This window comes from Balaenoptera musculus, chromosome 11 (assembly GCF_009873245.2).
Source record: "Balaenoptera musculus isolate JJ_BM4_2016_0621 chromosome 11, mBalMus1.pri.v3, whole genome shotgun sequence".
Lineage (NCBI taxonomy): Eukaryota > Metazoa > Chordata > Mammalia > Artiodactyla > Balaenopteridae > Balaenoptera > Balaenoptera musculus.
In genome coordinates, this window is record NC_045795.1 from 5,217,669 (window position 1) to 5,232,801 (window position 15,133).

The 15,133-nt window shown below is 42.4% G+C and overlaps 1 protein-coding gene across 2 annotated transcripts in view; it reads right to left on the bottom strand.

The window, feature by feature from the left end:
- Positions 1-10,926, bottom strand: part of SSR1 (signal sequence receptor subunit 1) — an 18,526-nt gene extending 7,600 nt beyond the window's left edge. The window contains exons 1-6 of one of the 2 annotated variants that reach the window (XM_036868151.1): positions 10,727-10,919; positions 8,140-8,252; positions 4,600-4,687; positions 3,039-3,301; positions 998-1,074; positions 151-229 (exon numbers count right to left, since the gene is read on the bottom strand). In XM_036868151.1, coding sequence (XP_036724046.1) covers positions 151-229; positions 998-1,074; positions 3,039-3,301; positions 4,600-4,687; positions 8,140-8,252; positions 10,727-10,805 — 699 coding nt within the window. In that variant the 5' untranslated portion in view covers positions 10,806-10,919. Of the gene's footprint in view, positions 1-150; positions 230-997; positions 1,075-3,038; positions 3,302-4,599; positions 4,688-8,139; positions 8,253-10,726 lie in introns of both variants that reach the window. The other variant, XM_036868150.1, reaches the window with a different exon arrangement.
- Between the last annotated feature and the right edge of the window lie 4,207 nt (positions 10,927-15,133).

Consider the following 15,133-nt stretch of genomic DNA (forward strand, 5'->3'; position numbering starts at 1 on the left):
TTAAAAAAAAAAAAAAAAAAAAAAAAAGGCACAACAAACCTGTAATCTACAAACCCACAGTGAGAGCAAGAAGCCACGAATAACTAGACTGCACTTAGCACTGTAACGACTTCTGAAGGATGGCTAGAAGAGCTGTTTATCTATACTTACCTTTCTGGATTCGAGGAGCTGGTGAAGGCCGACCACCACCAGAAGCCCAAGACCAGCAAGGAACATCCACATAAAGATTCTGACATAAAAGGAGAGGGTACAAACTGGCTTTAGTTCACAAGAAATACCACAGCTCATTAAAACTATAATTGTGCTTTAACTCCTACGAGACATGAGTTAATTACAACAATAATTCTAACAAAATATAATTTTTCCAAATAATTTGTGGGGAAAAGGAACAAAATATTTTAAATTCAACGTAGATCCAGGTAACAGTTTTATAAATTTACCTTTAGCAACAGTCAGTCCCCACCCCCCAAAAAAGGCATATGACCTACAATGAATTACTTCATAATTTGTTATAGTCAAAGCTCAGTTAAAACAGCTGCATTAGGTGTTGTCTTCCTCAAATATTAGACTTTGCACAATTTTATTTAAAAGTTACTTTTAGTGAATTATATGAGTATACAGTGAAAAATGATTCATCATTCGCAAAGGACACATTTTTCAAGATAAAATCTTCTGGTTTATGTTTTCAATAGTAATTTTGGAGGCATGAAACTTAGATGAGGCTGATGACCAACTTAAGAGGACGGGGTGGAAAACAATTTAAAGACGGGAAGAACAAAAAGCAAACTATCTTTCTAAAACAGTTTTTTGTTAGCTTTAACTATCTTTCCTAACTTGGTATTAACAGTTCTAAGAATCATCTAAAGTATGAATTTAACTAGTCAGGATTTCACCCAATCTACACCTAATCTTTCACCATTAAAAATACAGTGACGGAAGCAAGCCTCCCAGTCCTACCTTCTGAGGTCAAGACCTACGCACTGCGACTTTCACTTACGTTTCTCCATCTAGCCCATCTTCTCTCTCAATAATTGTAACTGTTTGATTGAAGACAGCATCTTGGAAAACATTGCCCTGTTAAAAAAAATAAATCACAAAAATCTGAAATGTGTTGAAAGAATGAAAGCTTACAGGATTTCTTAAAACTTACCCTACAAATACCCTACCGATACCCTACCGCTTTCTCATCGCTTAGAAGGTCAGTAAGACTCAACAGAGGCGTACGTAAGTGCACCAATTCAATGTCAGGGACTCAACGTTATGATGTTACTTTCTCCTCAAAAATAAAAAAGGCCTCCAACTTTGCTAAAGTTGTCCCCACTTTCTTTGACGGGGATGGGAGAAGATGTGAGAAACCAGAGAAGTAAAGTAAAAACAGGATAACGTGCAGAAAGAAACAGAGCCCACAGAACACTCTTCAGCTAGAAGCCCTGGCTTCTGTTGTAGGTAATCCTCCAAATGAGAAAGGAAGAGCATGAACATGTACAGCAGGAGCTCCAGAAGAACATCATTTTAAGAACTAGCCTTGAACAAAAGTCAAATTCATGTTCTAAATTGACAATGGATTGGAAATCAGTTTATATTAAATGGGTTAGTGACTTTCAGTATCAAAATCTTTTTCTGTGGTGGTCTCCAAATAATTCTGTCAGCTCACCACAATTTAAGTTTTCAAATACATGAGAATCACTGGGACAACACACAGCTGTGTTCAGCTGTGTTCAGTGTTTTGTGTGAATCATCGAGGTAGTACTTTTCCAAAACTGTCACTGCTTATTGCTGAACTGTAACGATTTAAGTCTTATCCAAGATCATTCTATTAGCATTCCTCTAGTGACAAGTCCAAGATGAAACAAACATTCAAAATGGAACTGAAGCTACATATATGCTTGTTGGATTAAGTTTAATTCTGCTTGAAAACTTGATGAAATACACAGTCCTTCAAGCTACTAAACTATAAAGTTGAGGAAGCTTAATACATTGTTTTGAAAATAAGGATGGGGAATTCCCTGGTGATCCAGTGGTTAGGACTCGGCGCTCTCACTGCAGGGGCCTGGGTTCATCCCCTGGTCGGGGAACTAAAATCCCGCAAGCAGTGCAGTATGGCCCCCCACCCCCCCCCCCCCAAAAAAAAAAAAAAAAAGAAAAAAGATGAAAACTCTTTCCCACTTTCTACTAAGTAGTTTTAAAAAAAGACACAAAAGGAAAACTTAACTGCAGCATGAGAAATTTAACTCAGATGTAAATATGTTGACACTAGGGTGATGAAAAGGTTGAATAAGCTTCCAAGAGAGGATGAAATTTCCTTCTCAGAAAACTTTTTCAAAAGGGAATGGTTTAGATGTGCTTTCTATCTGAAGGAGGATGTGACAGTTGGCATCTAGAGGTCAACCCCCAGCAGTAAAATTCTAGTGGGCTTCTCTCATTCATTCATTGGATATATGTATACTATAGAAAGATAGTAAAATATCCTAAGAAAGACAACAGAACTTATATTAGGCTATTTGGTTCTCATAAACCATAAGCCTTACTAACATCCTAAAAATATTTGGTTACATTTTCTCTATGAGTGTATAAAATGACAGAAAAATAGTCACAGAAAGTCCTTAAAACTTACCAACAGAAGCAGTAAAATGGGCAAAATGCAAGCAACAAAAGGAGGTACAAAAATTACTTAATATATATTAACATCTGAGAAGTAGCAGATTCCACTGTGCGGCTTACTGTTCCTTTTCCTTTTAAGATCCAGCTGGAGTCACTGTCACTTTCCTACCCCTACACTTACTTGTCTCTAGTATGTATCACTTATCATGCTGTGATGTTGTCTGTCTACAACCATCTGCCCCATTGGATTATAGACTTGAAGACAGAGATGTACAATTTATCTTTGCCTCCCTGCTGCCTGTCAGTTTCAACCACAAAATAGGCACCTGAATGAATAAATATAAGAATATTCATTAAACAATGTCAACTGTCCTCATCCATTAACTTAAAAAAAAAAAAAAAAAAGAAGAAGAAGAAGAAAGTTTAGAGGGCCTTACGTTCAAATCTTTGTAGTTCAGATTGATGACTAGACCAAAGGGCCGTCCACCCATGGGCTCTGCAGGAATGAAGGAGTACTCAAAAGTTGCCTGTCTCTGGGGTGGCACTACAGTATTCAGAGGAAGAGCTGTGAAATTCTGGATATAAAACTGGTAGTCCTGAGGATAACGGAATGAGGCGTCTAGAGATTCAACAATAAAATCTTCTGTACCCTTGTTTGTAAAGCCTACCAGGAACTTCACAATGTTATTTGCTGGAAAATCTAAGAAACAAAAAAAGAGACAGGAAGATTAGAAAACATTCAAAGGGTACAAAATAAGTAGACATTACAAATGGATTCTGGCACCCTTTCCTGCTATGTATGGATTTGGTTTCAGAACCCTTTTCAGTAGAGCACTCCAGCCATCCACTAACTAGCAACTTGGAGTTCATGTGTAAGCTGAAACCCTTGTCTGCATGGCAGCATTCCAACTTAAGAGTTGAACTGAGCACCTCAATTTAAGACCAGATCACTTCCAAGTTGTATGTCTAAGAAGGAGTTGTATACTTTCAGCAGTAAGGTTATCTTGCAGTGGGGCTACATGTCTTGGTGAAGTCACCTTCATCTCCAACTCAGTATCTGCTCTCTGTGCAGATAATGGAGAGAAAAATGACAGAAAGGTAAAGTCTAAGAGGTTCACCTGAAAACTGTAATATCTATTAAAACATAAAAAAAAAAATCAATCAGGCAATCCTTATTTGCAGTTAGTCAAAATGCAAACAAATGTGACCCAAGGAGGCAGCTACAAAAATAAATGGGAAAAACCAACAACAACAACAAAAACCCCTCAAATTATACTTTCTGCAGGCACAGAGGTAGAATGTACGTGGGAATAAAACAGAAAGCTTGAGAAGACCAAGAAAATGAATAACCTCAAATAAGAAGTCTTCGATAATTATCCTGTGGTCTACAGAGCTGCTTCATCCATAAAGCACAGGTTCTGGGGTCAGACAGATCTGGGTCTGAATCCTGTCTTCAGAATCTGTTTACTAAGTGAGTAACCCTGTTCAAGTCGTAACCTCTCTAAACCTCAGTTCAACAATAACTCTCCTCTTAGGGTTCCTATTAGAATTGAATAATACAGGCAAAATATTGAAAACAGTGCCTGCCACATAGTTCTCAATAAATATAAGCCATTAGTTAATTTTCTTCTAATGCAACATAGGCTCTAGTCAAGGCCTAACTGTAAAGATTTAATATTTCACTAATGTTTACACTCAAAATATGAATGTTATTTTACTGTGGCAGTTTGAAAAAAGTTTAAAAACAGTATCTTTCAAAGGGACATTTGATTTCTAGTTAAAATGGATAGTATTTATTTTTTCCCCACAGTTTAAATGCCAGAAACGCTACCTTACAGATATGGGTATTCATACATGCAACTGGGTTTTTCCCCAAAATGTGTCTACACTATACTTGTAAAATAAAGACCTTAATCATTACTAATGCTTCCCCAAAAAGTGAGCTAGCCATTTAAAAAAATTCCTGTATTTGAATTACAACCAACACTCCCCTCTCACCTTCTCCTTTCACAAACAGGATGGTTGTATCTGCACTTGGTGAAGCTTCAGGTTCACCAGACACATCTTCTTCCTCTTTATCTTCAGCCTAAGAAAAATGTTAAAAGCAGATTACTATGGGGGAAAAACAACATCATTTAAGAATAATGACTTCACTAGATTTGGGACAATATATACATTGCTTCTCCAAGGCTGTGTTGGGATTAGTAGTGGAATGAATTTCATTGTAACTCTTCGGTGAAAATAAAACTTCAAGAGCAGCGCATCTCAAAGAGTAATGTGCATGCTGATCCCCTGGGGATTCTGCAGCTATGACTCAGGTCAGGGTGAAGCCTGAGATTCTGTATGTATTTCTAACAAGCACCCAGGAAATGCCCATGAAGCTGGTACTTGGATCACACTTTGAACTGCGAGGTTCTAGAGTGTGGGTTGGTAAATCTTCTGTAAAGTTTGAAAGAAGTTTAAAAACAGTATTTTTCAAAGGGACATTTAGTTTCTAGTTAAAACGGGTAGTACTTACTTTTCCCCTTAGTTTAAATGCCAGGAATACTACCTTCCGGGAAAAGAAGAAGTGTCATACACACTCTTCGTGCCACCCCTCCCCCACAAAGGGCGAAGGGAAAGAGACTCCAAAGGAGGCGCTGGCCTGAAGACGCAGGTAGCAAATGTCTTCCGCTTTGGGGACCACGAGGTCCCTGCTGCAACTATGCAACTGCGGGGGCAGCACAAAAGCAGCCAGGGACAACATGGGGCTGGGCAGAGCTGGCTCTGTCCCACATTCACATTCTGCCGACCCGTGCTAGGGCCTGGTTATTGGTCTTTCCATCCCAATTAAGAATTTCCCTGTAAGAAGTCATCACAAAACTTGGAAGAAATGGTTTTTTAAAAAAATGTGGGCTTCCCTGGTGGCGCAGTGGTTGAGAATCTGCCTGCCAATGCGGGGGACACGGGTTCGAGCCCTGGTCTGGGAAGATCCCACATGCCGCGGAGCAACTGGGCCCGTGAGCCACAACTACTGAGCCTGCGCGTCTGGAGCCTGTGCCCCGCAACAAGAGAGGCCGCGATAGTGAAAGGCCCGCGCACCGCGATGAAGAGCGGCCCCCGCACCGCGATGAAGAGTGGCCCCCACTTGCCGCAACTAGAGAAAGCCCTCACACGAAAACTAAGAGACCCAACACAGTCATAAATAAATAAATAAATAAAATAAATAAAGTATTAAAAAAAAAAAAAATGTGACCAGGGAAATACTGGGGTGGAGATGTCCTGAAACTCAAACTTGCACGACTTGGTACATTTACTATTAATCATTGAACTGTATGCTTTAAATGAGCAAGTATCATGATGTGTAAATTACATTCCAATAAAATTGTTTAAAAATGTCAACAAATTTTAACTAAAAATTTTAAACCCCAGTGCAGCATTTCTCCAGGCATCAATGAGAATTAGATACTCATATATTTGAAGTGTCCAGGCCCTTAACAAATCGAGATGCTTAAGGGCACCACTGTTTACTGGCATTTAACTTTTCATTTATGTACTCTCTCTCTCCCAATACAGACCTCTCAAGAGCAAAGCCTGTCTTACATTTTAAAAATTCTCCACACCCACCTCATATGCTTAAGGCACTCAAAACACTTCTTCAATGACTGTTGTACAACTCATTCAATTGTATTGTAAGTTATATTTTAAGTATCTTTAATGATACCTTCATTTACTAAGACTTAGTGAATTTCTACTTTTGGGAAAAGAGACCCACAAGTAAGAAAAGAGACCAGAAACAGCTGTCAAATAAGGAGAAAAGGATATACTTGAGAAACAAGAGAAATCATCCCTAAGATTTGATTAACAGGTTGTGGAATAAAAAGAAATGAAAGCAACAAGGTAAAAGCTTGAAGCACTGGAGCCTTATCAAAACAGAATTAAGTTATGGAAGTAAGATGGATGGTAAATGCTGAATTCCATTTTGGACAGATAAAATTTGAGGTACTTATGGAACATCCAGATGTGCTATCCCACAAAGAGCTGGAAACAGAGGAATGAAGCTCGGTAAGGTAGGCGGCTAGAAACGAGATCTGGAAGTCATCCATGTAAGGCGGTGGTCGCTAAAACCACAGGTGTCATCAACATTAAGGGAGTGAGCAGAGGGAGAGAAGGCGGAAGAGACCAGGGAGCAGCCGCTGAACAGAGAAAACCGATGGGGGTGCCACAGAGGTCAACGAGGGGACTCAAGGAAGGGGTGCTCAGGAAATGCTAAAGAGGCCACACAGGGGAGGAACAGAAAACAGGCCAGGAATTTGGCAGTTAGGGCACTGGTGACTTAGCAAGAACAGTTTTACTAGATACATGGGACCACACCAACCACTGTTAGAGAACAAATGTGAAATGAGCAGAACAGAAAGCAGTACAATTTCCTCTTTCAAGAACTGTGCTGGTAAAAAGAAAAGAAAACGTGTAAACCTCAGGTGGAGGAACACAAAGTGGAGGATGTGAGCACATCTGTAGCTTAACAGAATTAAATCACGGAGAAGGATCAATGCGTAAAGTTACAGAAAGAAAGAGGATAATAAACAAGATCTCACAAGACCAGATGGGGAGAAGGTGGTAGGGCCGGCCTTAGAAGAGAGTAAAGACAACTCACTGTTAAAGGAGAGATGTAGAAAACATGAGTGAATAATATATTCAGAAGTAGAATGTAGAAAATTTGACAGAGTCCACACTTGATGGCCTTCACCTTCTAACATCAAAGACAATATTGTTGCTAAGATTTCACAGAGGACTGATTTTGGAGTTTAAAAGTGGTTAAAAACCAATTCTATGTAGGATAAATTACAGTAGTCAAAAAGAGAAAATAAAATTAGCTAGAAGCATGCCACAGTGATCTTGATTCTAGCCCAATATTCTTACTGTCATACTATAATTTTATAGTAAAAGTTTCAGCGTTAGACACCTTCTAAGAGATCTTCTCTAAGCCCTCCTTCTAAGCGGAATCTTCACAGAACATATTTTATATATTGTTTATTGTCTGCTCCTCACCCCCTGCCACCAAAATGCATACACACTGTCCCAAGAACATAAACTCCATGAGAGCAGAGAGAATCTCTGGTCTGTTCACCAGGGGAATCCAAAACAGTGCCTGGCACATAGTAGGAACTCAATAAATACTTGCTTATTGACTGAAGAAAAGAAAGAAGAAAGAGGAAACTGACCCAGAAAGATAAGTTGCCCAAGACCAGAAAGCTAAGTAGTATGTACCCAAACCCAACAACAAATGGTCCAGTGGTCCTACTATAATGTTACCCTCATAGACTCAAGTTCATATCACCTTGAACTGTTCTCTGTTTCACGTCTCCCTCCTCGTGCCAGGAAATACTTACGGATCATCCTCAATGACTGGCCCCATTCTCCCAAATTCAATCCACTTTAATTCCAGTAACAAACCTCTAAAAGCAAGAATTTTAATACCAAATTTGTCTATATAAGGGCTAAATACATGTATATAGATACACTATATATATGTATTAAATCAAATACAGCACTAACCAAATCTGTGGGTTCATCTTCTTCCACTTCTGCTTCATCATCTTCATCTTCAATTACAGAATCTTCCACCGTTTCTTCATCTTCTGTAAGATCTTGAGCCGCTGCCAATGAGCCTAACAATAAAATAAAGAACAAGCAGTTAAACTTTACCCTGGAATACCAATGTTTCTAAATCTCAGGTATATAGGCAACGAAAATTTTCCCTCGGAATAACTCAATCTCCCAGCTCACTCTAGTGATGCCAAATGACGACGTGTCTAAGAATATTCATATGATTTTATCTTACTGCTAGTCTTACCAACTGCACATTAATTTTAGTGGGAAATGCTGTTTAATTCTAAAAAGCAGCTGGAAAAATGAACTGCTAAAACTAAAGATGCCTTAAAGCCCAAATAAAGAAATTCAAGCAACTCTGTTAAGCATATTAAAGAAAGTAAGTTTGTTTTAAAAGTAAAAAACTCCAGAATTTAATCTATCATTAACCACATAAAACAAACCAAAAAAATCCAAGTCTAAAGGAAAATAGCAATCTAAATATCTAGGCAAGAAATCCTGTTATTAGAGTTGACTACAGCTCAAAACTCTTAGTACTTGATAGCATGTAATTCCAAGGAACAAATATCTGTATGACATCCATAGTAAAAACTAGCTCTCATGAAACACATTTGGTTTAGTAAAAACTTTATTGGTAATTTCAAGTTTGAGAGCTGAGAAAGCATGCATTTATTTTTGCATACAACTTCGAACATATTTTAAGATACTTTTTATTTCTCCCACACTTAACATCATAGTGAAAGCAAGCATAACTATAACGCCAAGAAACTATACATCATAATTTTATAGGCAAAAGTACGTCACATTAAATCTATTTCAGGCAAGACCCTCAAAAGAAATTTCAAAGTTCTAGTGACTCTTCCAACATTTCTCAGAAAGAATGATGATGTGGCAATTAAGTAGAGGGGAAAAAAATATGGGAAAGGAAGCATGTGCACATGCTGTAATACCCAGGAGAAACAGTGTATACTAAGAGGACTGCATTTTAAGTCTTTCCCACTTCCTTGAGTTCTTACTGCCCGTTAAGACTTATGCCAAATATTAAAGAACACTGAACCACACTTTATGAACTGAAAATCAGCTTCTACTGCTTGCTAAACAGACTAAACAGTGCATTCATAATTTACAAGTCATTTTGTAAAACCGGTAAGAATACCCACATCTGACATAATTAAGTTGTACTCAATTAAATTTCAAGATTTCTCAATATATACAATGGTTTTCACCCTACATTTATAAAAAAATGTTTTAATGCTAACCAGTAACAATTTTGTGCCTAAAAAAAAAAACTAACACTTTTACATTGGAAAAATTAAGAGAAAACATCTTTTGAAAGACAGGCCACTCTGCACAAAAAGTGTTCAAAGATACCCAGTTAGATACTGATGTTTCTTAAGAAAAGAAAGCCTGAAAAAATATACTTTAGATTCTAGACAAGTACGATTACCAAATTTTCTTAAAGAAAATGAAAACATCGACCAGCAAGCAACTCCTAAAGGAAAAGCATTCCTATATAAACCTGCAAATGAATTAACGGTTTTGGTTAATTCTCCCACTTGGTTTTCTATCCGTTAAATAGAAGCCAGTCAGTTCACTTTTCTTTGCAAAAGAACTCGTGGATACCTGTCACTATCGTTCACTTTGCCACACAGCTTGCTTAAAGTTACAGAATAAAAGGAACTCTAGCGATCATTTAGTCAGACTGAATTCCACAGAGGAGAAAATGGAAGTTCACGATAGAACCAGGGTAAGAAGCCAAGTTTCCACATTTCTGAGGTCCTGCTACCTATTCTCACACCAGGTTAACTGTTGGAACAAACCTAGATAAAACACGTACAGCTCGAAGGAGACTACATTTTTTTCAGGACAATGCGATGCTTCCACAAAACAAAACGGGAAAAATAATTACAAAAAAAAGGAGAGCAAAAGGAGGGCTCAAGTCCCGGACATGCCCAGGGATCCTTCAGCCCGCCTGGGAGCAGGGCTGGACAGGCGGGTGAGGATGGGGAGTTCTGGGGAAATCAAGACACCTGGGAGCACAGAGGGATGTGCTGATAATCGGGGAGAGGACCAGCAGCACGGCTCAGAGTTCAGGCTAGCAGAAAACAAGGCTTTCAGCAAATGAATGGAGGACTCCTGGCGTGGACGCTAAAGACACGTCAGCCCAGCGCCGAGGGGCGGGGACGGGGTGGAGCGGCGGCCGCTGGAGCGCCAGGGGCCGCCGCGCGCTCGGGCACAGCCTGCCCGCCGCCCCTCGTCCCTCGCTCCGGCCGAGGCCGCGGCTGCAGGCGCGAGCCCGGGCCGCCCGCCGCCCCCGAGCAAGCTCGCCGGCAGCGACCAGCCCTCGCGTGCAGGAGGCGGGGGTCAGGCAGGCTCTGGCGCGCGGGGGGCCGCCCTGCGAGCCGGGGGTCGGGGGCCGCGGAGAGGCCGGTGAGGGGGCCGCCGGACCCAGGAGGAGCCGCCGCCGCCGCCAGCTTCAAACCTGCGGTCGCGGCGTCTCCCACCCACCCGCCACCCACTCCCCTCGCCTCACCTCCAGGGCGGCCTCGGAGCAAGCGAGTGGCGGGGAAGAGCAGCAGGAAAAGCAGCAGCAGGCGGAGGAGGGACTTCATGGCGCGGCCACTCCGGCGTCCGATCCCCGTCCGCAAGGGCTCTCGGCGGCTCCGGCGGTAATGGCGTTACTCTTCATCCGGGCTCCGGGCGGGGAGGGGCGGGGCACGTACCACGCACGGCCTTCGCCACGCCCACTCCCCTGGCCGAGAAACGCCGCCAGCGTGGCTGCTGGGCTCGGAGCCTGGGGGAGCGCGGGCGGCCCCGGGAGTCACGTGGCCGGTTGCTAGGACCTCTGAGATTCCCGCGAGAGTCCGCCTCCCGTTATAGTCGCGGGCTGGTGACCTGCGGTTTGCCGCTCGCCCCGCCCTCCATCACTCCCTTCCAGTTAATTAGCGTCGTTAGTGGTTATTTTATTTGAATGACGATCCGCCGGGTGACCGGCGCAATAAAGTCTTTGTGTAATTTTAAATAGTGGTCTTATAAGGAGCATGAACTGCCAGCGTGTGGCACTGAAAAGCAAGCATATGTTTTGTAATATATATTACATAACAGTTAAAGAAAAAAAAACCCAAAGCATAAAAAATATACAGTGGAAACTCTTGTCCCCCCTCTGCAGACACCCTCACCCACAGTTAAACAGTGACAGTTCTTAACTTCTTACCTGACATTCCAGAGCTATAAGTCACCCAGAACAGGGCCTGGAATAGAGTAAGCATTTAGGAAACACATAATGGGGGCGGCAATGGCTGGACACTTTCCTTCTCATCTAGTGTGCACTTCAGGTTGCTGCCAGTAATCTGGTATGTCATGCAATTAAACAATGTGAATTCCAGGTACTGTTGCGCTAGACCAGCGTGAGCTGTCATACGGATGATAAAACAAATAAGCTAACACATGGTGTGCTTACTATTGCCAATTCGTGTCATTTAATCTCTGAAAATCCTTATGAGCTGGGTATTATTTACTGGGAAGAAAACTGAGACACAGAAAGTTTTGTAACTTCCCCAAGGCTTAAAAGCTAGTCAATGGGGGCTTCCCTGGTGGCGCAGTGGTTGAGAATCTGTCTGCCAATGCAGGGGACACGGGTTCGAGCCCTGGTCTGGGAGGATCCCACATGCCGCGGAGCAACTAGGCCCGTGAGCCACAGCTACTGAGCCTACGCGTCTGGAGCCTGTGCTCCGCAACAAGAGCGGCCGCGATAGTGAGAGGCCCGCGCACCGCGATGAAGAGTGGTCCCCGCTCGCCGCAACTAGAGAAAGCCCTCGCACAGAAACGAAGACCCAACACAGCCAAAAATAAATAAATAAAAAAAAAAAAAAAAAAAAGCTAGTCAATGACAGATGCAAGATTTGAACCTGGCAGTCTGATTCCAGACTGCGTGCTCCGCTGGCCTAGGACCTCTGCTGCTCTACTCCTGCACTGGCTCTGCTCAAGGCCTCCTTGCCCCGGGGCCCCTGGAAAGGCAGCTTGTGGCTGCTGCAGGCACCGTCTAATTCTGTCTGCTAAACCTGACAGCGCTGGGCTGAACCAACTCAGCTCCGCTCCACCAGGGCCGCCACCGCTGCTGCTCCTAAGGCACCTGGCAGAAGGGGAGGGGCTCCCTGAGAAGGCTCCTCCCACTTAGCTGCTGCCTCCACGCTTGCGCACGGCTACCAAAGCTGCCACTCTGTGCGAAAGACATCCCGACTGCGCACGCCAGTTTGATGTGGCTGAACCTTGCTGAGCTCTCTACTGGCGTGGAAGACTCTCCCTCCCCAACTTTGAGGCACTTTCTTTTCCATGAGTTTCAAATCAGACCTGCTCTGAGCTCCTGATGCCTGACAGGTTTTTTTGAAAAACACGTCCTACTATTTAACTTGCTGCTGTCTCCCAGCACCGGGAAGAATCTGCTGTGGACTGCAGTAGGAGATATATACATGTAATCATGCTGTATACTCAGAATCACCTCTTCTCTCTTTCACTGGACCAGGGCTGTCTCCCTGACTCTCTTTTCCCTTCAGAGGGCTGGTTTCTGGCAGAGAAGATTCTCATTCCTTATGTTAAAGAGATTCCTAGTAGGCCTGTCTCTTCAGTTCTCAGAACATGTTTAGATAGAGCCTGAACATATAAGGATAATCCAGTTTAGGCTTAAACTGGGACTTCCACTCCAGTTTTATTATTAAATGATTACTAATAGATTTTATTTGGGACTTGAATTTTAGACAGCCAGCCCCTAAAGGGGCAACAGGGACAAAGTGTGCCTGCTCAGGACGGGACTGATGTGAAAATGAAAACGTACAAACAGAAAACAGAGAGAGACCTGTGTAACTATCCAATTACTACAAAAATCAAAAGCAGTAGCCCAGGGAAGTAAAATCCTTGCCCTGATCTTGGCGCCCACAAACTCTGCACTACTGTGATCTCCATTCTCCCTGTAATGAGCAGCGCTCCCTGGGTGCCCATCCAGAGCTCTCCCCTTTGCTGGGTGCCCCTCTCTATGTTTTTTCTTTCTCACCTCTGCACTTATCTCCTTGAAGATCTGTGTTTTCCAGAAATATACTACATCCTGGTTATTCTCATTCTTACAGCTCAGGCAAACCCACACTTGACTCTCCACTTCTGTCATTTTACTTCCTTGGAATTTGTAAGAGCAGAGCTTTCTTTTCCTTTAATTTCTTAAGATTTCCCTCAGCATCATTAGCAAATGTGTCTGCTAAGCCCCAGTTTTTGTTCTGGATGTTCCCCCAGGTAACCCAGTAGCTAAGGAACTTCCTCATGTCCTTAAACCTTTGCTCAACAGTCACCCCCTCAATGAGGCTCACCCTCACTCCCGGTTTAAAATTACAATCCCCAGCCCCTCCCTTGTACTCTCAATTTCTTCTCTCTATTCTCTTTTTTTTAATAGCACTTTTTATCTTCTAACACAATATATAGTTTATTACGTCTCCTGTCTGTCACACTTGAGGGATCTTTGTGCCTTTAGTCAATGTTATAGAACAGCGCCTGACACCAGTGGTAACTCAGAAAATATCTGTTGAATTTGTTATATTATAAGTGACATCTTTCCCCACAAATTTGCAATCTAACTTCATTTGTAGACCTAATAAGAAATGAAAAACTGTCAAGCAAAAAAAAAAAGTTGTGTTTATTATATGCCAGCAAAGACTTCTGTGTTCTTTCACCTAGCAAGGGCTAAAAAAAAGTTATGGTTTTTGTACTTTACTTCTGAAAGAAAAACATTCTTTTGTGATCTATATGTAAAAGGAATACTATGGGGGGGGGAGGGGAGACTGTCCCCAACCTGGTCCTCTTCCTTCACAACTCATAGACTCCCCTGCCCATGCTTGCTCAGCTCGTATTTCCTGGAAAAGAACAGACAAAATCACATTCACCGCTTTCCTCCAACTGTACACTCATGCTCTGCCCTCCTTTCTGTTCCAAGAAAAAACTTCTATGGGCCTGTCAAAGGTCGGTCATCATTTGTGGATTGGATCTCATCTCCTGCTCAAAACCGTGCTATTTTGAAAATAGCCATCTCTCCTCTACCTCATAATAAATTTCTACTTCTCCAATTCATCGCTCCTGTCCACATACAAATATACTATAATATTGCCCATCTTAAAAAACAAAATTCTGGGACTTCCCTGGCGGTCCAACGGTTAAGACTCAGCGCTCCCACTGCAGGGGGCGTGGGTTCAATTTCTGGTTGGGGAACTAAGATCCCACATGCTTCGCGGTGTGGCCAAAAAGTAAAAAAAAAAAAAATTCTCCCGTGGCCGCTGGTACCCTCAGCAAGAGCCTCGCTTCTCTGCCTCAGACACAGTAAAACTTCCCTATCTCACCTCTCGATTTTCTTCTCCATTTATTCCACTGGGCTGTTATTTTCACCACTGCACTAACATATCTCATCTTGCTGAATCCGAAAGTCCTCATCTGAGCCCCGCTCCCTGCTTTTAAAAGTTTTGTTTGTTTTTTCTTTAATATTTATTTATTTATTTTGGCTGCATTGGGTCTTAGCTGCAGCATGCAGGATCTTAGTTGCGGTGTGCATGCGGGATCGATCTTAGTTGCGGTATGCGTGCGGGATCTAATTCCCCGACCAGGGATCGAACCTGGGCCCCCTGAAATGGGAGCGCGGAGTCTTACCCCCTGGACCACCAGGGAAGTCCCTCCACCCCCTTTTTTAACACCTGTTTCTCGAGGCTGGAGGATAACATACTCTCCTGGTTTTCCTTCCACCTCACTGCTTGGCTTAGAATTTTCATCCCCACCCTCCATTCTCCAGAGAGGGTAGAGAGGCTGGAAATGAAGTTAATGCTTAATCATGATGATGTCAGGAAGCCTCCGTAGAAATTCTCAAAGTACAGAATTCAGGGAGCTTCTAGGTTGGTGAACAGATCCAAGTACT